This window comes from Phaethon aethereus, assembly GCF_964289735.1.
Source record: "Phaethon aethereus genome assembly, chromosome: 8".
Lineage (NCBI taxonomy): Eukaryota > Metazoa > Chordata > Aves > Phaethontiformes > Phaethontidae > Phaethon > Phaethon aethereus.
This window is the reverse complement of record NC_138584.1, coordinates 16,835,272-16,857,803: the sequence shown is the minus strand read 5'-3', so window position 1 is coordinate 16,857,803 and position 22,532 is coordinate 16,835,272. Positions and strand designations below refer to the sequence as shown.

Genomic DNA, 22,532 nt, shown 5'->3' with positions numbered 1-22,532 from the left:
TATCATACAATTAAAACAAACTTACATTTGAAATACTGTAGTAATAACAATAAGAAACTGAAACTTAACAGCAAAACAAACTCATTAAAGCATTCCCAGGGACACAAAAATCAGCTAGTGGTATGACAAACTTTATTATAAAAGTTTCACTTGAAATACAATTTAAACTTAAGCACTTCAGTCCTAAATCACAAAGTCGGTAAGACTGGAAACTACTTGCTTTTGTCTCCAAAGGTGTCTTGTGGTCTGCCAGCGTAGTTTGTGGGTAAGCATGTCAATTCTAATCTTTTGTACCACTCCTGTAATCTAGGTAACACATACAAGCCTTGCAACATCCAACAGGAAGCAGAGACAGCTGCTGTGTAATATATATAAAGTGACTGCATGTACAGAGAGGTAGTGCATGAAATGCAGAACATCAGCAGTTTATAAATAATTTAATTCCATTCAGTCTGAATTAAAAGTAAAGAGTGGCAAACTACAAAGAACCTCTTCCTTTCTTCCCCAGTATGTGATTTACATTGAAATGAGTAACAACTAGTTCAAAATTTATATTAGTCAGTTTTTCTTAAACCTTCAACTTTACTTAACGGAAACTCGTAACAGTCCAAGCTTTCTACATATTCTTTTCCACATACATAACTGCTTTACTTCAGTACTACCTCCTGAAGTGGGATACTCTCTTGAATAGTAAAAACGTTGAACAAAAGTTGCTTTCACTTAACATTTCAGTGTCTAATCGAAGGCAACTAAGTACTAGCACTCCTTATGCAGACTGAGCTTATGTAAGCCACGGTACAAATCTTGCAGTGCCTGTATAGTCATGCCATTTATGTTACATGAGCTAAAACACATTAACTGTAAGGTCAAGTGACAGTTAGTACTCACCAGACCTCATTTCTCTTGTGCCAAGGACAGGGCAACCAAGCTTGTGTACTTACTGACAAGAGTAACAAAGCTGCTTCACAGAAGCTGCAGCCTGTGGGGGCTCCACAATGGAAAAATATTTTAGGTTAAAATCCTACTAAGCTAGAAGTCAAGAATGCTGTAGAGATAGCTTTAAGAATGGAAGGAAAATAGAGGAAGAAAGAAAATGCTAGGTGGAAAGATTTAAATTAACGAAAAGAACAAATGGCAATGGGACACAAATGTCTGAAAAGGGAAGCGGCGTGTCTAAGCCTAGTGCACATTAAAAGCTCTGAAAGAAGTTTAGATCATGACTTCCTGTTCGAATCTGTGACAATCCTCAAAATTTCAGGTTTTCACACTAGTTTCAGTCTTCAACAATAAAGCCATTAGGTGTAAGCATCTAGCAACTTTGTGCCCAATAAAGCAACTCTGCCAATAAGGAAGAAAGGAAGTGCAGCACTAATCTGAAACTAAATATAAGCAACTTTTCATAGGATTAGCTATCAGTTAACTAGAAATACTGCAGTCTGAGTGTCCTTTCATTATGCACCAGCTGTTCTTCGAATGTTGATAGGTTATGTAAAACATTAAAGGATAGTAACTTTCTAAGGAATTAATATAAAAATGACTGACATACTTACTAAAGTTAAAATTGCACGTTAATAATGATTTACATGTATGCAAACTCCGAGTGAAATTATGGCTGCACTGAGGAATTTAAATAGGAATTCAGCATTGTACATAGTCATGTAAATTACATTAAATATTTTGATTCAATCCTGTATTTGGTTACTCAAGTTAGTGCAAAGGAAGAGCTGCATGTGAGTAGATCTGAGATGGTGTGCATAAAGCAGAAGTCTACAACACCTTGTTACAATGTTCTCAAAGCTTCAGCTCTTGTCTGTTTGCTCTCCTGAAGTGTTCATCAAATACAAGTTTAAGACCCTACTGTGAAGTAGGTCAATATACAATTCAGCTCACCATACTGCAGAAATCCACTGGTTAGGTGTAAGAGGAATCAGGCAGGTATCTTTTTAGAACAACCCAAAAATCCAATATAGTAGTTCCACTTGTAGTTATTTTACCTTATTTCAAAAGGTAACAAAAAAGATACAATCTTTTTCCATGTAATTTACCTTCTATATTCAATAGCGATGTGCATAATTGGTTCAGTTTTGGTTGCCATAATACCAATTTCCAGTATATGCAGTTTTACTCAGTAACAGGAATATAATGACTTGAGTTTACTATGAATAAGTCTTATAATATGATTTGAAGACAGACTGTAGCATTACTATTCCCAGAGCAGTAATAAAAACAGAAGAAATTTAGCCTTCAGGCTGCTAGCTGCACGATATTTAAGATGCATGTAAAATTTTGAGCTCAGAAAAGGAAGACCAAAATTAATCAATCTGGACCCAGATTACAAAGGGCAATCGGTTGGAAGTTTTAAAAAGTATAGACAAAACTTTAAAAAAATAACATTAATAATCTGAAATTATATGCAGAGTTCTGATATGTAGCTGATTTAGGTTACCACACTGGAACATATGAGAGAAATCTCTGAAATCTGAGGGTCAATCTCTCTTCCACTACAAAGTCAAGAGGTGCTACAGCAGCAGCCTGTTGCACCCATGCTGTAGTAAACCCTGCCACCCCCACCTTTTAGTGGAATTAATCAGCTTTAGACCCTGGCAGTAACAGCGACCCTCTCTTTGTTGTTCTCAGGTGTTCCTTATCGGTGTTCCTCACTGGTGTTCTAGGTTTGCCCTGTCCCTGGCTATTAGCCTGGCTTGCAAACACTGATGGAACAGTAGACCTTTCACTGGAACTCTGATTAGGATGCATCGTGCTGTTGCCACAACTTGGTACCATCAGTCTGATGGATCATATCACAGGATAGAATTGAAGTACCTAGCTCCTCCAGGTGCCACCAATACAGGAACACATGCATTCAAATCGCTGGCCACAGACATGAAATAGTGTTTATGAGAAGGCCAGAATATGGACTTAGCTTTCAGTTACTTATATTCAATATAGGATCTGTTCATTATTTTGTTCCATCCTTCAGATAGAGAACCTGCAATTCTTCTTATGTAAGCTTCTGTAAAAATGCAGTACTGGAGAGGAAAAAAGGTTCCATGAGCGGAATCAACACTGATGGTCATGCCAAGACATTTTATCTTGTTTCACACTCCCTCATCCCATCCCTACCTTAAACTATAACTTTCCCATTAATTTATGTCCAGTTTAAAGTTCCGCAATTACAATATATTAGATGGTAACCATGCAGTCACCAAGAACTCTGTTCCTTTACCAGTGCCTTTTATATGTTAACCAGTTGGGAGGTTGTGGTCAGCATGTCACATACACCATCGCCCTATCTTCAGGAAGATGAATTTGCAAATTTGTAACGTTTCTTTTAGCTTTTGCAGAAGTAGAATAAAAAGGCAGCTACCCAAAAAGCATTGGTCATTAATGGATCTACACATGAAGACACTTCAGTGCAGATGTAAAAAAGATGGTTTGTTTAGTTGGTATTGACTAAATTATACTAATCATAACATTTAGCTGTTGAGGGCAAACATTTTTGCATCTTCTTTAGCCATTTTATTCAGATTTTGCTGTTTCAGCAAACACTGCAAGCAAAGTTCTTTACTTAGCAGCTATGTTAATCCAAGACTTAATTACTACTGATTAGCATCAACTTACCTATAAATACTAGTACATTTCAGACTTAACCTTACATTATCTCTAAATCAGCCTAGTGGGTTACGCTCAAAATAAAGGATTGTGCATGAAGTATTACTTTCACTCCAAAGTTTTTAAAATAAAAACTAGACAAACAGATATGTAACATTAAAGGGGGGAAAAAAGTCATTAGTAAACAAGGACTTCCAGGCTTTAAGAAACTCTGTAAGGAAGCATTCAGAAATGCTGCCAAGGTAGAATGTGTGTACTACATCCAGTTTCTTCCTACTGTTTCTATCTATCCTAGAATGAGATACTTCGTTCCTATAGTGTTTACCTAGTTTGGCAATTAAAAATTAAGCCACAACAAAGCACACACCTGGAAGAGGAGTGTTCTGCTACACAGAATTACTCAAACTCTGCTATTGTTGAAATTCATATTCTCATTAGCTGATATTTTTTTTCAATCAAATTGAAATGCTAGTAAAGATTCATCTAGACTTAACTGTTTCAGAATCGCTGGTATTATTCAGAACTATCCTTGTTCTGTGAGCTAGCAAAGCTCACCTTCAACCTGTTCACATAAACTTACATACATTAAACATGTACACAATTGTATGCCTTTAATTGAGTTGCTAAGACAGGCATATGACAAATGCTTGTATAGAGAAAGTTATGCAACAGCTTTCCAACAGCAATTCTACTTTTCCTCCAAAGCAGCAGTTTCTTACCTTTTAAACCTACACGGAGCAGAGGAAAAAGTTAGTACAATGCCTTAGTTATTCATAATACAAAATATGCAAAATATCTGGCTTTCTGGGAATTCTACAAGGAACTTACTTTACAAGAAACAAACCAAGCTATAGTCCTTTAATGGAAAACACCAGGTTATTGATTTTTAAGTATTTTTAAGTGAGCTTAATGATTGGTAAAGGTGCAGGACTAATGGCCCTAGAGATCCTCAATCTCTAGCATAGACAGCATTCCAAGATCCACCCCTATGTTATAACTCTCAAGGGATTGGTCCTAAAAGGTTGAACCACCAAGGTTTTTATGAAAACACTACCTACACTTAAATAAAGGATGGATGTTTTTATTTAACAAAAGCAAAAAGACAATCAATAATTATGTTGTATTGCTCTATGATACTATGGTTTTAAGCAACACTATTAGAGCTGTGTATTAGAAGGTGTACAGAAACAGAAGCAGACTACAATGCAAAAGATGACGGGGCATTTTGCACACAGGGTAGTATTAGGTAAAGACATTTCTTCACACTGTAGGATTAACTGAAATGAGCCAGTGAGCACAGTAGTTACATAAGCCATTTTGGTTTCAGGACCTTCTGATCTTTTTAACTAACAGAAAGTTACTACAACTATTAGAGCAAGGAAGTTTGAAGACAGAAATTTCATAGCTTGAAGGTTTTGGCAGTTTAAAACTTAAAAATCTGTTAACTGATATTAAGCAAGCATCCTTTTTCTTTTTAAGTAATCTCAGTATACTACCACATAAAATCCATTCTCACAACAGCAAGAACCAGTAAAATCCACACATGGATTCGTCTACTTGCACAAGTGCAGTTTAGTTTCTAATTCAATTAGCCTTAAAAGTTGTAGCATAAGACATAAAGGGGCTTATTTTCATGCACACAGCTCCACATGCAGCAAATGCACCACAGTGAAACATGATCAACTCACGAAATTAAGGAAAAAACCCAAAGACACAACATAAATGCTGATCTTATTATGTCAAGTCATGTAACTAAGCAATTTTTTGTTCTCTTACATACCAGGCTAAAGGCAAGATTCATGTAGAAAAGTTAGTTTTATTGCATTCATTTAAAATAATGTATGTTGTCAAAATCAGGCACTGAAGCTGTAATAACTATTATAAGCAAAACCTTCTACAAATGAAAGATGGGACAAAAGGTGCAAGTGATCAGAGACAGTAGTATTTTATCACTTACCTCATGATGCAGTTCAGCTATCTGATCTTTCAGTTCTCTGATATACTGGTTAGAGTCAGATTTATTAAGCTGCCCTTGAATTTTTCCTTCTTCTTTCTGTTTTGGTTAAAAAAAAAGAGTATTATTCAAATTATTCACAGCTACACTGTATTAAAAAATCTTATTTTAGCTGTCTGAGCATTTTTGTCATGAACAGAAGCTATTCACAAACACCACCCAGCACTTTTCATCTGGTTGAAGTTACAGCAGATACCTAGGGGTGTCAGTAGCTCAGACCAAACTGACCCTCTCAATACCAACCATAGTACAGGCAGGATTTTATGGAGGAACGTGAAGAATTAACAAAGCTCCACAAGGGTATTCACATCCAGTGTACACGAGGTTGCATGTGCAGTTTAGCAAAGCATCCCTACAGAATACTATCAATATATGGAACATATGTTAGTATACATTATTTTCACTAATGTAAAGTTTTCATTTAGTAACAAGGAATTTTTCTTTGTCTCCAAGTGACAAAATAAACAAAACATGTTCTTTCCTTGCATTGTAGGACATACACTGAGAAACACTATATGTGACAAGCTTTTTTTCTCCCCTAAAAAAAAGTTGTAACATACAAAATACTGTGGTATTTATCATATAGGAGTTCCAGAGAGCATTAAGTGAAGAGGTATGTCCCCTAGCACCAATACTATGAGAGGTACAGAGAAAATTTGGCAAGTAAAGCCAGAGATGAAGAGGAATGAGACTTCCCTAATTTACCAAATGCAGCTCTTAAGTTTCAAGATGCTTAAGAAGGTGTCATCTGCACTTGAATGCCTGCAATACTAAGTTTCAGCTGGTCTCTAACAGGAATCCTAACGTGACTGAACCAAACTTGGCAGATCTAAGATAAATAACCACCCTTGATGGAGAAGGCAGCCCATATCTTCAGTTCGCTACTAGTAAGTTGAGAAGCATTGGGGTTTTTTTCCTTACAGCCGAGTAATTTCTGAAGCAGCCACCAGCTTTAGGACAGAAGCATCTTCATTTTATATAAATCTTTACCTTGACTGTAAGTCACATACAACCAATATATTACAGAAATACAAATATAATGGGAGTATCTGTTTTTTCTACCTGTAGGTCATTTTGCTGACATTTTATTTACACTTGAGGAAAGCAAACAGTTAATTTCAACAATAGGCAAATTCAAAGTCATTTGCAAACAGAATTGAAATACCTTTTAGAATTAAAGGTGTCAACTGTTCTTCAAAATACAAGACAAAAAGCTTTAATGGAGAGGTTCTTTTAAAACATCCCTCTGAAATATCAACACCAGGACAGAACATGTAACAGGATGTTAGGGGCAGGGACAATATTCTACCTTCCAAACCCTTTTGCTGCATGAAGAGAACAACCTTGAGCACTGTCAGTGTTGGCAATCTCAAAGCAATTTCTCTAATTTCAGACTTTGTTTTTCTTGCTGCAAGGTATGCATTACAATATTACTTGAAAAATACCTTGGTCATAGTCACTATTAATTCACAGAATCTGCAACATGGAAGCAGAAGATCCTTTAATGCATAATTCCATATTGAACCTAGTTTCCAAGGCAACCTATGGCTCAAACTCACAAAAAAATGATTAATATTAACATTACTAATTGTTCCTGTCCTAAGTAGGTTAAAAGAACTCCACAAACCCATCATCTCTCTTTACAAGGATGACTTTTGGTATTGGAGAAACCAAAACAGAAGCAATGTAACCTGCACACCAAAACTAATGCTGGTTACATCTGTATATGGAAAAAGCTTCATTGCTGTCAGAAACTAAGATTCCAGGCAATGAGAATGACCTGATCTCTTGTGGTAGCAAAAATATACGTGGGATATGCTTGTTTAAGTCCTTTCCCTCTGTCTGAAACCCTGACTTTTCCATTTAAGCCTGTTCTTCTATGGACTCCAAGTTACTACGTAACCGTACGTATCAAAAAGCAAGAGTAAAGCAAGGTTTTACCATAAGTAGAAGATGCCACAGCCCTTTTAAAATTAAAGTGTAATAAATAGCTGAGCTTACATTCAAACTGGATGCACGCAAAAGGACATGAAACAGGCATTCCCAAGTTAAGTCAGTATAAAATAAAAGCAGAAGCATTAACATTTACTAGCTTAAGTTTGGCACTGCACAAATAGCTGAAAGCTGTTAGCGTATACCATGTAAAGTATACCATATTGGGAGTTAATACACTCCCATTATATTCAAGTGTTTTTACTGTTACTTTTTATTCCATAAATAACACTATGAAGTTAATAAAGATATCACAGAGTAATTTGACATGTACAGTTGCTCTGGAAGAACTGACTAACTCCAGTCAGTTGGAGCTGAACACAGGGCATAAGCCTGGCTTGCAAGATTCTCATTATTATACGTTTCGGTTTTCGTTTCAGAACTTACAGATTTTGTACAGCTGACAATTCAGAAAAATGCATTTAGCACAAAAAAAGAACCCTGCAATGTCATTTTCTACAAACATACTTTTCAAAGAAAAGTCATGCTGTAACTTCCTCTTGCAACATTCAAAACAGTAGAGGTCAGAAGCTGATCCTTTTAACTGGCTGCAACAGAAATCAGATATTTCTAGCTAACTAAATAAGCCCATGTTCTGTAAGTTACAAAGTCTGTCTACAGTGGGTAAATTGGAAGGATGATAGGAGAAATTTTACAACAAGGTATCAGAGTCTTCTTCAGAGATGAGCAGCAGCTATAAACAACAGCAAAGATATACTCTACTTTTTTTTTAAATAAGATAAGTTGGTCTTGCCATTTAGGTTTTTTTTTTTTTAAATAAATCATGCAGGTACAGTAGCAAACCACAGGAAAACATGCAGGGGTCAGACACTACAGCATTAAAGTATTTTTTAATTCTTACGAAAATAATCTAATTTAGAGCTAAAAGTTTACATATTTCAAATGAACCAAAACATTCATTTTATAAAAAGTAGTTTTCTCTATCAGATTATGATCTCTAAGTTACTCAACATTCTTTAAAACTGTGAGAAGAGATAGGTATTTCTCATCAATACATATATTTATTTTCATTCAAGTACAAAATATTACTATGATCTACAAAATTGTTTAACTTTTCAGTCACATTTCATATTTGCATAAAGTTCAGATTACTTTCTAGCAAATTCCAGCTTCTGATGAGCTTTTGTTAATCAAAGTTAAATTTTAATGTGAGCAACTTAAATTTGGTAGTAATATTCTTTAGCACTAGTTTTTCATTAGGGCAGCTTGACAGAAGTCAAAAAGAAAAACTGTTGGCAGGAAAAACTTCAATGTGGCAGTTCCTTTTAACATGGCAGTTTCTCTTAACATGACAAAGTGATATTAACAGCTTTCCCTACTATCAGTTGGTATTTGTCACAACGACAGAATACTTTCTCCCAAAATTTCTGTTGTTCTAGATTTGCTTCTCAACCTACCCTAGACTGTATGACACGTGATCTGTTAGTTCTTGATTATCATAAAAACCTTTTTCTTCCTGTTTTTATCAAGTGATCTTAATATCATCCTAGAGTCTCTTTTAAGGAGTATTGTCAGCACGTGTGTGCATCTTGAGATAGTGAAAAATCACCACCATTGCAAAACAAACTGGTTTGCCCCCAAAGCAGGTGGGACTCCCACTTGTACATCATAATTCTAGACGACATTGGATTAGTACGAAAGCACAGCTATGTACCAACTGTGATTGGTGAAAGCCCCAGAGACAGCAAGCACACTCATGCTCCAAACTTTTATCAACACATATGGAAACTGCACAAAGGATTTTATGTTCATGTTTCATTTAGTAACTTAAGCTTGAGTAGTTTCAGCTTGGATTTTTCCATTTCAAGTATAATGCCATATTATATAATTTCTAACTCCTGAGACTGATCTAGTCATGAGGCAACTGAGATCAATTATCAGAGTTACCATTTGTTCTTAGTTCAGAATCTGAATTAAACTTGGCTGAGAAATAGAGGGACAGGCAATTAGCTAGGTTGCAAGTGACATGAAAGTGGGACAGAAAATGAAAAGTGAAGATACAACAGGTACTGAATGGAACTGAAACAAAGGTAAGGACCTTAGACAGTAACACTGATGGATTCTTGCAGATGTCATTTTCAGCCCACTATCTACAGGATATGGCTGTTGCATTTCATTAGTTAGTTGATGTACTGCAGGGCAACTAAAGATAATAATCTTCCAGGAATAACTGCCAGCCCCCTATCATTCATTTGCTTCCCTGGAGATACATGTTTTCCATTCTTCCTGTTCTGCTGCTGCCATCCTTCATTTTGCTTCCAGGTATCATATTCTTCTAAAGAAGAGATTAATTAATTTCTCCTCCTAAGGGTCCAACAGTATATGATGAAAAGGTTTCCAGGCTCAAGCAGGAAGAAATCAGTCTTGTATGGATTAAGTCTTGTCTGGCCTAAGCCACCTCAGCCTAAGAACCAGCTATGGCAGATGGAAGCTCAACTACAGCAAAGCATAACTTGAGATGGGGAGCAGAGGGCGACTTGCCCAAAGGACAGAAGCCTGCACTCTCCATGGTCCAACCCCAGCAGCCAGGAAGGTCAGAGCCCATATTCAGGACATTCTCAATATGCTACTTCTGAAGAAAACACTCAGATCAACAGTACTGGTTCAAAAGGGAATGTGAAGACTCTACTTATAGTTTAATAATTTAAGTCTTTAAGGTATGAACATCACACCTTTTAAAAGGAAGTAGCATAAGCAATCTCTCTCCATGTTTTTGTTAAAAAAAAAATCTAAGATTATACACATGGGATGTAGGTTGTTGGGTTTTTTGTTTTTTTGAGGGGGAGCACTATTGCAGAACATCTGTGGTATTTGGAGACGTCACAACAAAGAATAGCTGGTTTCTAGGAAAATAGCCATTTTAATGGCTACTGTATAATGAATATACAGTAAAAAAGCCAGATAACATATCAATAAGCAAAGTGTGAGTATTATCAGAAGAGCAAAATAATGAAAGCTAGCCAATTCTGGAATTTAGGAATTATATTTAAAAAAAAAAAACCCTGCCATCATATCTGAATGAATTCCTACGTCCATTTTCCTGGGGTACTGCTTCTGCATACTGGCACCACTGCAGTGCCTACCTTCTCTTCCCAGAAAGGTTTTAGAAAAGTAATGCCAGTTGGTATTACATTGTAATTAAAGATCCATAATCTTAATTATGGATCTTCTGCTTTTGAAGATTAATAACTCCCACCAATCTTACTGTCTCTTCTAACAGACCAGTTCCACCAGCACTAACAGGGTTAAAAAACCCTCTATCAGGGGAAGAAACACCCTAGTGGCCAGGTGTAACCTCTGCTCAAGGAAAAGGTAGTTGTAACAGTCTAAGCAGCCAATATACAATCCAATCTCCTGCTTCAGGGAGTAGCATGGGCAGTGGAGCAGGAAATGAGCCCTATAGATCAAAAAAGCAGCTGCTAAAACAGAACTCATTTAGGCCCCTTCAGTTTTGGAAGCTCTCATCTCTCTCATCCTGCTCTGAAGTTGTAGAGTTACTGTACTTGGAATCATAGAATAGTTTTGAGTTGGGATGAACCTTTAAAGGCCATCAAGTCCAGCCCCCCTGCAGTAAGCAGGGACATGTTCAACTAGACCAGGTTGCTCAGAGCCCCGTCCAACCTGACCTGGAATGTTTCCAGGGATGGGGCATCTACCACCTCTCTGGGCAACCTGTGCCAGTGTTTCACCACCCTCATTGTGAAAAATTTCTTCCTTATAGCTAGTTGAAATCTACCCTCTTTCAGTTTAAAACCATTACCCCTTGTCCTATCACAACAGGCCCTGCTAAAAAGAGTGTCCCCATCTTTCTTGTAAGACCCATTTAAGTACTGGAAGGCTGCAGTAAGGCCTCCCTGAAGTCCACCTCTTCTCCAGGCTGAACAACCCCAACTCTCTCAGCCTTTCTTCATAGGAGATTGTATGCATGCAAGGGATGGGACACAAGAGCTACACTGGGAAGAAAAATCTGTTGCCCATAAATTTGCTGCTTGGAATGAGGAAAAATTCTGCCCAAAAAGTATCAGTTGAGATTCAGAATTGTAGTGTACTTAAATCCTCCTTTGGCTTTCTAAGAGGAAAAACAGCTTTTCTGTACCTTCAAAAGCAGCAGCAGCTAGTCTCAGGAAACACACCTGATGCCTACTGAGAACTACTGAGCATATGGAAGCCTTTCAAACTCAATCAGCATAGGACCAGGGTGCACAGCTGGCAACACACAAGTGCAGGGACAGACTGCTTCAAAGAATGCTGTTCTTAAATACCTGAAACCATTACTGTGTAGTACCCCCCAAAAATCAAGTATAATAGTCATGATAAAACAAAGGTTGAATAATAAATAAATCACTGGAAACCACCTGGAATATACTGGAGGCCTTAAACCTGCTTGTGCTGCTCAATCCAGAAAGGTCTAAGTATAAGACACAGAAGATCCATGTAATCAAATTTCAGTTGCAGGTGTTTCATCCCAAGAGGAACACAAGCAAAGTTTTCTAAAACACTCTTGATCACAGAGTAGGAAAACAAATACATGTCAACAAGAAAATAGGCCATTTCAAATAATAAGAAAGCATCTAGGGTTACCTTCACTGCAAACTTAAAAACACAGAAAAACAAAACCAATGGTTTTATAGGCAGCCAAAATCCAGGCACACCAGATAGTTGCTGTTTCTCAGATAACTAAAAATGTCTAGAGGGTAGAACATTTCCCTAACACCCTTAGTTTGATCTCTTCTGACTTAGAAATATTTACTTGGTAACAATCTGTCTCAGCCTCTTTTCAGGGGAGGCTTTTAAGCTCTTACTCTGTGGCAAAAGACACTGCATTAAAAATGTAAATGAAGTTTATTCAGAAGGGCAAATGTGGTAACTAGTGTCCTTTCAGTGACTTCACAGTGACTCATTCTAGACTTTCAAAAAACACATCACTAACATCCCATACCACTATTGATAAGAGTAAAAAAAAAGTTTCCTGTAATTTGAAAAGATGGAAACAATTTCTTTACCCACAGTCGGTACTTGGAAAAGTTATTAAACAGAGGTCATAGAAAGGCTTCATTCTAACGAAATAGTGCTAGAAGTTTAAACTGTGGGGGAGAGAACTAGCACAATCATGGATTTCCTTTACAGTTATTCTCAAAGCAGTTTTGACTTGGTTAGAGATAGAGTAAATGTGAAAAAATTCTCTGAATCTGCCAGGAAACACATCGGGAGGAAGTGATGTTACCCCTTCTGTCCAGATCAACCTAATGAAGAATGCATTCTTATAGATAGTTTTTCCTTTAAGATTACTCAGACCTAAAAACAGTTTCCTATATTAGCAGTGCGGTCTGTACCTCCTCAACCCAAACCAGCCATGGATAATTTTAAGAGGATGCTACAAGTCACCAGCCTGAATAAAAATGGAGGGAGAGGGATTAAGCTGCAGAATGGAGACTGCAGCTGACCCAGCTCTGCTTCCTCAGTCTGCCTACACTTTCACTGGCCTAGTGCTCCTTACCCTTGCCAGCTGATTGACTCTAGCTTGTAACTGATTTAGCCTTCCCTGATTTTCATTAAAGCCTTTTTTTCTCTCATTTAGTCTGTCCTTCCTTCAACTACTGCAGGGAAAGTGTTTTTGTTTGTTTTTTTTAAATCAACAAAACCAAAACAACACAACACCAAGGGACCAACAGGACTGCCCATGTGCAATCAGAAGGAACACTTGCTATTAGGCCAGAATTGTAGTGAACCTTGGTAGACTTTCTTAGTAGCTTTAGGAAGGCACACACAAGCTAAAAGCAATAGGGTTTTAAAGGCTTATATTAAGAAGTTAAAAGCATTTGCTTGTTGCAGTTGGAAGCTATCAGACCAGTTCAGCTGAAAACAAGAAAGACTAATTCCCTGAGGAAACAAACCTGAGGTTTTGCTGATTGACTATAGACATAAAGGGAGACAATATCCATTCCTTAGTCCTGGCTCTCTGTATCTTATAAAAGGATTGGAAAAAAGGAGTCAGAGAGTGCATGTAGCTTGGCCAAAACAAGTCATCTAGTTTTAGGATGTGAACTTCTAACCTTTGTGAGAAAGCAGAACATATAGTGAAGAGAACTGCTTCTCCCCAGTGTGGAGGTACAAAAAAACAGCAGTCCCGCCACCCAAAATTCATCCTTCATTTGTTAATAATTTGCTTAAGTGTCCTGCTCAAAGCCCAGAAGCCTGCTAAATACTTCCAAGTTTTATAAGCTGAACTGGCAAGCGAGAGAAAAATAAGAAAAGGATAGAGGAGAAAAAGGCTGATGAAGTAAACCTTTGTTTATACATAACTTCAGGGGTTTTCTTTGTTTTCTTTTTTCTGGGGCTTAGGTATACGCAACTTAAGTTAAACTTGAGTTACTCTTACATTTCTTTTAAGAATATCCACTATGTACTGGAATATTCTTTGCACTTCAATATGCATACACAAAAACTTAGCATCAGGAACTGAATGCTTGACCAAGATAAGATGACATTCAGAATATATAAAAAAATAAATTCTTAACATCATAATAAACTGACATCTTGCTGCAGAATTCCACCTACTATTAAATGATAAGAGTTCTATCTCCTTCTCCGTCTCTGTCATTATTACTAACCAAAACGAAGAGTGACCCAGAAACTGTGATTTAAATCTAGCATTTGTGTGTGTAACGTCAGATCAGTTCTTATGTGGGAGTAGTGATACTCAGCATTACAAATTTAACACCAGTGTTTTGCACCTACACGAACATTTAAAAGAAAACCACACAATTTAGGTTAAGCACGGCTATGGACCATGTGGACCTGGCACTGAATCCCTAGAGCTTCTTAGAAAAGCACCCTCCCCCTCAAAAAAAAGGAAGGTTATGTGGTAAGTTAACTTCCTCCCTTCATCTTTATCAGCTTTGAAACAATATGACAAGCAGACCTATTTGTGATGCTCCGTGTTAAAAGCACAATTACTTTGAGTCTGACATCTATGCCCCAAGACTGGCTAAATGTATTTATGGTATTTAATATTGCATTTCAAGTCATTAAGGCGAATTCAGATTAAAAGGCCCTCTGCTCCCCACATCAGGTCACAGCAATTCCAGTGACAAACTGAATAAAAGAGAATAGGAGGCAGCTCTTTCTCCATTGAGGAAGAGGTTATCTAGATTTTCAGTTCCCTTAAAAAGCAGCTTTTGTTTAATCTCTATTATCAGTTGCATATTTTATAGTTTGCAAGTTTTGGGAGTTAAGGCTTTCCAACTCCATTATTACTTTTTTTGGTGCAGGTGTTTTGAAGGCCTTTGAGCATGAGTACCCAAAAAGGAAGTTTTGATCTTAAGTTTCATATTTGCTGGCAGAACACACTGGTCAAAAATATCTATTTGCTTACAGAATCTTACAAAAAAAAAAGTCACAGCCCAATAAAAGCATTTCAAGTCACATCTAGAATGTAAAAAAATAAGTAAATTGACATTAGAGGAACTTATTTCTACTAAATCACTTTTGTTTTAAATGTCTTTATACAGTTAATACTCAAACCCCGTATTTCACAACTGAAGAAGTTGTATTTCAGGCTAGTATAAGTTTGAGATCAATAGTTCACCAAAAGCCTAGCAAGGCAAACTCATTAAATTAGAAACATGAACCGCAGCCACAGAATGACTTCAGACTGTATACAAAGAAAGCACAGCCAGTCTCATTTGTGGAGAAAATAAAGAATCTTACTAAGAAACAACAGATCAAGAAATCATTAACAGGTGATCATCAAAGAACACCAAAAAGACTGGAACTTGAAGTGCACTTTAGTAGGAAACAAAAAAAAAAAGCCACTCAGAATATGAGAAAAACAGAAAAACAGAACTAAAGAATGCATCGTGCAAAGTAGTAATTGTGAAAAGGAAGGAGAAATTATGTGGATAAACAACCAAACATGAGACTGGGCAGTATCGTGACAAAACAGGGATAGTGTAATCTCTGGATGTATTAGCCAGAGTCATGAAATACATGACATTACTGCACTTAATTTCTTTACCTGTCTCATAACAAGATATTATAAAAATCTGCATGCAATTCTGGCACCCATAGCTTAAGCAGAAACATGGAAAGAAAATAGGAGAGCACTATAAAATGATTGAGCACTAATGATTTGATCAGTCAAACAACAGAAAACCAAGTCAGATGTATTTACATTAAAAAAATGAACACAACTACTTGGGCAACAGCTATCAGAAAAAACAACTGATGGGATTCACCATTTCTTCATTTCATAAAACCAAGACTGGAGTACTTTTTGTGAGACCCCTATCAGTCTAACGATGGAAGCAGGATGGCATTTAAAGTCTGTGCTAAAGTGAAAATAATGCAAAATGAGTACTGGCTCCTCACCTACATAATCACATTGTTTGAAGTAACCTTTAAACGTTTGGGGTTTTTTTCAGTAAAATACTAGCACACGAGCAGAAGTTTGACCTAAACTCAGCTATTCTCTTGTTATCTTACTAGATGATAAATGATTCATATGCAATGTTTACTGTACTTATCTAAGTATTTCTAATGTACTGATCACAGCATTATCTAAGCATTATGTGATCAAAAGAAATGATTGCTTTATCTTTTAATAACTTTAGTGCCTGCTGCACTAGAACAAAAATATTCAAGGTGAAAATTCTTTATGCAAGCGCCATTAAATTTGTTTGTACTTTCCATAAATGAAGAGATTAAACAGATAGAAGTAGTTGAGAAATCATAGAGAAAAGAAGGCTTTGACACAATACAGCAAAATCATCACCTTGAAGGAGAGATTTCAGAGGGAAGACAGACACTAGCAATACCAGTTTAAAAAAGTAAACTAGAGATGCACTAGCTTGTAAGTTAGGAATAGTAACCAAGAAAATAACCTTTGCAGATAGACACAGCAAAATTGAGACAGGACAACAGTATATGAGTATAGGAAGGACAGACTACAGTAAGACATCATGATTTCTCAGAGCCAAGAAAATACAAAGAACAGGCATTTATGGATCTCTCATCAAGGAGGCAGTGAGTTCACAGGATAGTGAAAGCTCCAAAAGGAACTGAAAGCATAAGGAGCAACAGTGGCCAAAGGATGCCTCTTCAGATCCTACAGTAACATGGTAGCAGTAAGTAACATTTCTGGTTTCAAGATTCACATAAAGGGAGTAAGAGTTTGACAACAAATCCTCCAACACTGGTCATAGTGGAAAAGTAAGCACAGAAAAGAATAGTTGCTGGAATCAAAATGTGTGTACTTTTTTGGACAGAGGATGTTTTCAATATCATCTATTAATTGGTAAAAATAACCAATTACAGAACAAAAAACAAATACAAAAGTCAGTTTAAAAGATTGTTGCCTATAGCGTGGTGCTTGTACAGAAGCAATTACTAACAGCTCAGAAGTATGCCCGTAAGATAGATTTAAGGCCTTTGCTCATAAAGGAGGTACAATGCAACATAGCATTGTCCCACTTTGCAAAGCAGTGCCTTGTATTCACAGTAGGTTAAGGAGGAAAGAATGCGGAGGGAAAAAAAAACAAACCACAATGTACATGAAGTAATCAGTATCAAATGACATATTTAATGCCATCGCTTGTTACCTGGATTTCTAATTCAGCAATATGCTGTTGGAGTTCAGCCACAGCTGCAATGCGGTCTGCCTCACGGAGCCGTACTGCCATCACTTCTTCTTTACTCTGAAAGAAGTAATAGATTGAAGCTAATAAATAATATCAGTTTCAGCTGACTAAGGATTGTGCCCTACTTTTACCCAAAATCATGCAAATAAAGAAAATACACCACTGTGTGAAATATCACACCTATTGATAAGGCATATCCTAAAGAATCCAAATTTAATTTTAACCCATAGAATTGTGTAATCATCTAGTATCTGTGTAGTTTTGAAAACATGCTGTTATCAATTTCCAGGTCCAGAAAACAGCTATCTTGTGTTCCAAAAATGTTATATTGTAAATTAAGAAAAAGTATCAACATAACAAAGAAACAGCTTATGCTTCAACTTTTGACTTTATACATAACAAAACAGCAAAGCTACACAAGAGTTACTTATTTCATCATTCTTTTGGTCTAAAAAAATAAATTTAAAAAAACTAACACAGAAGCACAGATATTCTCAACCTCATTTAAGTACAGCTATCTTAGTCACAGTATACAACAACGATTTGCAAGATGTTTTAGAATAAAATCCTAATGCCCATAACCTACAATCAGACTCCTGGTATAAGTTTAACATATAAGTTTGCCTATAAGTGATAGACAATTTGAATTTGGACAAGAGAGAAGGAAATATCCTTATTTCTGTTTTATGAGGCAAGTCATCAAGACTTCAGAGCACAAAACAATTAATATTGTCATCAACTTGGTTCAACCACAGAGAGAAAATAGTGATAGATACTGAGTGAGCAATACTTTCAGCTGGAATACAAATATTTCTGGGGAAGAGAGATTAGGCTTAGGTACACCTACTTTTATGGCAGACTGGTATAACTCTGCAAACTGTAGTTACCGTAAGTCAGATCCAGTATTTCAGTTATTTTAATGTGTGCTTCGAACTGACAGCACTTAACCACCCTTTATTAGACAATTTGCTTGAGACTGAATTGAACATGCCAAAGCTTATCTCTAACAGCTACTTGAAAACATGCGGTTTGTTTGAAAAAAGATCCCTGTACTGAAGGTACACCTTCTACAGTATCCAATTAACAGCTTTTGTAATCAGTGGAGTCCATTTCAGAGGAATGCATCAGGTACTAGCTGAAGTTTAGCCATTATTGCTAAATTCTGCTGCACGATTGCTCGAATGAAAGTGAAGCCAAACCCACAAGTCCACAGGATTGCATGTATTTAACTGAAAGCTAAAGGAGAGACTCGCCTGGTGTGACTTTGGTATCCGAGATGAGTCAATAGTGTTACTCTAGATAGCACTGATGCTTTATCTACAAAACAGAGCATGTTCTCAATAATTACCACAAAAGTTGATATGGTAGGAAAGACAAGACTGGAGTGGGGGTACAAATGTTATGTTGTAAGTGCTTTAGCAAAACTGATTAGAAAGAGCAGTGCTGTGTTTCAAGAAAGAATTTGAAATTAAGTCCTTGCTGTAGAAGCACTAGTCCAGTATAGAAGGAAAAACATAACATGCAACTTGCGACTAAATTTGCATTGCCACTTATGTATTTTAAGCTATCCTTTAAAGAAAAATATAAGCCCCAGAAATAAGGTGCAGAAATTTCTGCACAGAAAAAACAACTGGGGAGTTGAAAATCCAAATGTGCCTTTTTTGATGCACCTCTTCAAGGAGAAATATTGCTACCTAGCCAAGTTGTAGTGACAGAAATAAATTAGAGCATGGTTTCAGATAACTTGAAACAATAGGAAGAAAAAAAAAAATCAAACATCAGTTTATAATGCAATCAGGGATAACAAACGTGCTAGATTTAAGGGGATGCAAAGTAGAACTTTTAAAAATATTCGGGGCTACACAAATTTAGCATTTGTCTCTGTTGCTCCATGACATTACCTGAAAGATTATTGAAACTTTCTTCATCAGTTTTGAATACAACATTGTTGTATATAGGAACATATTAAATTGCAGTACATTGCAGTACTGTCTTTTCAATTCAACCTACCTGCTATTATCTGTATTGCAAGCGAAATCTAAGTTCATAGCAACACTATTTAGTAAAGTTACAGATACTGAACCTACTTCTCAAAAGACTGTAAGTATGACAAGTCTGCTGTTATTGCTGGAGGCCAGCCCTTCACACTTGTAACATACACCTTACATAGCAATGATAGGATATGCTGGTTTCTTGTAAAATGAGTTAGTATAAACAAAGCCAGTAACGTTGCAAGTTTTTGGCTTGACAAGCATGACAATGTTTCTCTTTCTACTTTAAACTTCAGCTTTTATTTTTTTGTTTAAATTCACTTGAAAATTAAAATCTCATTTTCTTCACCCAGTGAAATATTAAGTAAACAATTCCAAGCAGGAATTTCCTTCATTTATTGGGGTATAGAGGTGGGGAGACAGGAACTTAAAAAGTGAAAGCATTTAGCATGAATCTTAGATTAAGCTAAAAATCACACTTCCAGTAGCTTGAGTGTAGGGAGCAAGGGACAGGAAACAATGACAATCGTTACAAATCGACTGTCAAAGGACAATGGCTTTTTATATGCTCTCGTTTTTCACTTAACTGTAGATCATCATTCAGTTGGAGTCTGAAATTGAGAAGGTTTTTGTGAGTTTGAAACAGCAATAGGGAGTTCAATAACAAGTTATGTCCTATTTAAAGAGCAGGAGAACACTTAAACTTGTGTATATTGTTTAACATGGCTGTGTCATCAAAAAATGAAGCCTTCTTATTAAATCTGTAAAGCATTGCTCAATTGTTTGTATAGTTTATTAGACAATAAAGTCACAATGAAAGTTCATGACAAATGTCAGAGGTAGAGGGAAAAGGGAATGAGGGGAAACTACACTGAAGAAAGGTTGTTTCCAACAAGTTATATACCAGCATCTGTATGGTATTATACATTATATACTATACCAGTCTGTATGGTATTATATTAAGCCTCATCCCAAGAAGTCACACTCTAGCCCACAGTTAAACAGTAGAACTCCCGCTAATGTATCTGTACCAAATTGGTAATATTTCATTTTATATCATAAACATCAAATTGGAAAACATGTTACAATGTAAACTGTAATCTTTTTCTTATCAGTGACTGCAATACAACTTTCAGGATCTAATGTTACTGTATGTCAGTACCACTACTTCGCTGACTACTGATCACTGCTACTTTCAGAGAATCTCTAAAAAAATATGACTGGTGGTCTGCTTTCCAAGCAAATTATCCCAGTGGGAATAGTCATGTAGATTAACTCATTAGTCAGGTTAAAGACATTAATTAACTCTTTTTATAGTCAACATAAAAACTTCAGAATATTGACTACACCCTCTCAATCTCTTAAGGTTTAATGAGGACCTTCAGTATCAAAAACTAATCAAACAAAAGAGTTACAGGTTATTTGAAAAGACATGTCACCAAGATTGTAAATATTAAAAACAGTCAGTAGAAGCAATTTCTTCTTTTTTCCTAAAAGCTTGTGATGGAGTTTGATGAGTCAGTAGAAGTTATGTTTTCACTGCACTTTAGATTCAGGTTCCATTGGAAATAAATGGAACTGGCAAGACAGCAAGAAAAATGAAAACCTAAAAAACCCCTGAAATACCTGGAGTAATCTCAGTTATTTACTGTTCTATTTCTTTAAAATAGAACTGAGCAACAACAGTAGTCAGCTTCATTTTTCTGAAAGAACTACGACTAAGGCAAAACTAGCAAGAAGTTGCCAATTACAAATTACACACTATGACTTTGAGTCGTGCTGGTTTTGGCTGGGATAGAGGTAGTTTTCTTCATAGTAGCTAGTATGGGGCTATCTTGTGGATTTGTGCTGAAAACAGTGTTGAGAACACAGGGATGTTTTCATTATTGCTGAGCAGTGCTTACACAGAGCCAGGGCCTTTTCTGCTTCTCACTCCACCCCACCAGCGAGCAGGATGGGGGTGCATGAAAAGCTGGGAGGGGACACAGCTGGGACAGCTGACCCCAACTGACCAAAGGGATATTCCATGCCGTATGACATCTTCCCTCAGCTTTATATGCTGAGCGTGAAGGAAGGGGTGGGGCACGTTGCGGGTTAGTGTTTCATCTTCCCAAGTAACCATTCCACATGATGGAGCCCTGCTTTCCTGGAGGTGGCTAATCACCTGCCTGCTGATGGGAAGTGGTGGATGAATTCCTTGTTTTGCTTTGCTTGTGTGCATGGCATTTGCTTTCCCTATTAAACTGTCTTTATCTCAACCCACAGTTTTTCCTCGCTTAAATTTCTATGATTCTCTCCCCCATCCCACCATTGGGGTGAACAAGCAGCTGTGTGGTACTCAGCTGCCAGCCGGGATTAAACCACAACAGTATTGCCTAGATTTATACATTACCTTGGAAAAAAGAAATTACAAGAAGAAATAAAAATCTGTAAAAACTGAGACGTGTGATATTATAGCAGAACTATGCATATTAATAAGGATGCCATTTCATCTCCAGGCTAAGTGACAATGATAAACCACTCAAGCTACACTCTTGATTCATATGGTCCACAGAAGCCTTTGATGGAATTGCAGCTAATGCAGTCTTTGGGGTATGTATGGTGTTACAAGCAAAAAACATGTATATTAGATAAAATTGAAAACCAAAGACATATAACAGTGTTCTGCATGAATGAAAACAGAAACAAGTAGTGCATGTAAAAAAGGTTTGGTTACATTAAGGGCACAACTAAGATGTGATCATGAACAACAAATTATATAACAACATCTGCTCTCAAGTGGCAAATTCACAGCCACAGTTTAATAAATGGTAGTCTGATTATTCATATCAGTATTATTTCTACCATACTAAAAAGTATCCTATTTAGAAATTACTGACTGTTCAGTTCTAGCTGATTTTATAAAAGACTATTCATACATCTCTTGGAAATAACATTTCAGTAAAAATCGTTTTTGTGTCTGTAGCACACTGTGTCTTAACTACAGTGATTTGTCAACTAATACCGCCCTTTTTTCAAGTAAATATCAGTAGCAGTGTCAGGAAAATTTTCATCCAAGTTAAAAGAAAAAAGCTTGAAAGACTCATCCTTCATTTCTTGTCCATATTATGAGTGCACAAGTTATGAAGACAGAAGTTATTAGTAATTGGTTATAGATTTAGTTACAAAATTAAATGTTTAAATCCAAGATTCAAACATTACATTGGGCTCTCTTGTGTGCATTGTCAGTAATAAAAACTACTCTTCTGCCCAGTGGCTTTGGGT

The 22,532-nt window shown here is 36.6% G+C and overlaps 1 protein-coding gene across 3 annotated transcripts in view; it reads right to left on the bottom strand.

Annotated features, from left to right (window-relative positions):
- The window catches only part of EVI5 (ecotropic viral integration site 5), a gene marked incomplete at its 3' end in the record, with an annotated part of 70,511 nt that overhangs the window by 16,578 nt on the left and 31,401 nt on the right, over window positions 1–22,532 (bottom strand). For all 3 annotated transcript variants that reach the window (XM_082002879.1, XM_082002881.1, XM_082002880.1), the window contains 2 exons: window positions 17,239–17,334; window positions 5,570–5,665 (listed from right to left, as the gene is read on the bottom strand). In XM_082002879.1, the coding sequence (XP_081859005.1) occupies window positions 5,570–5,665; window positions 17,239–17,334 (192 nt within the window). The remainder of the gene's footprint in view (window positions 1–5,569; window positions 5,666–17,238; window positions 17,335–22,532) is intronic.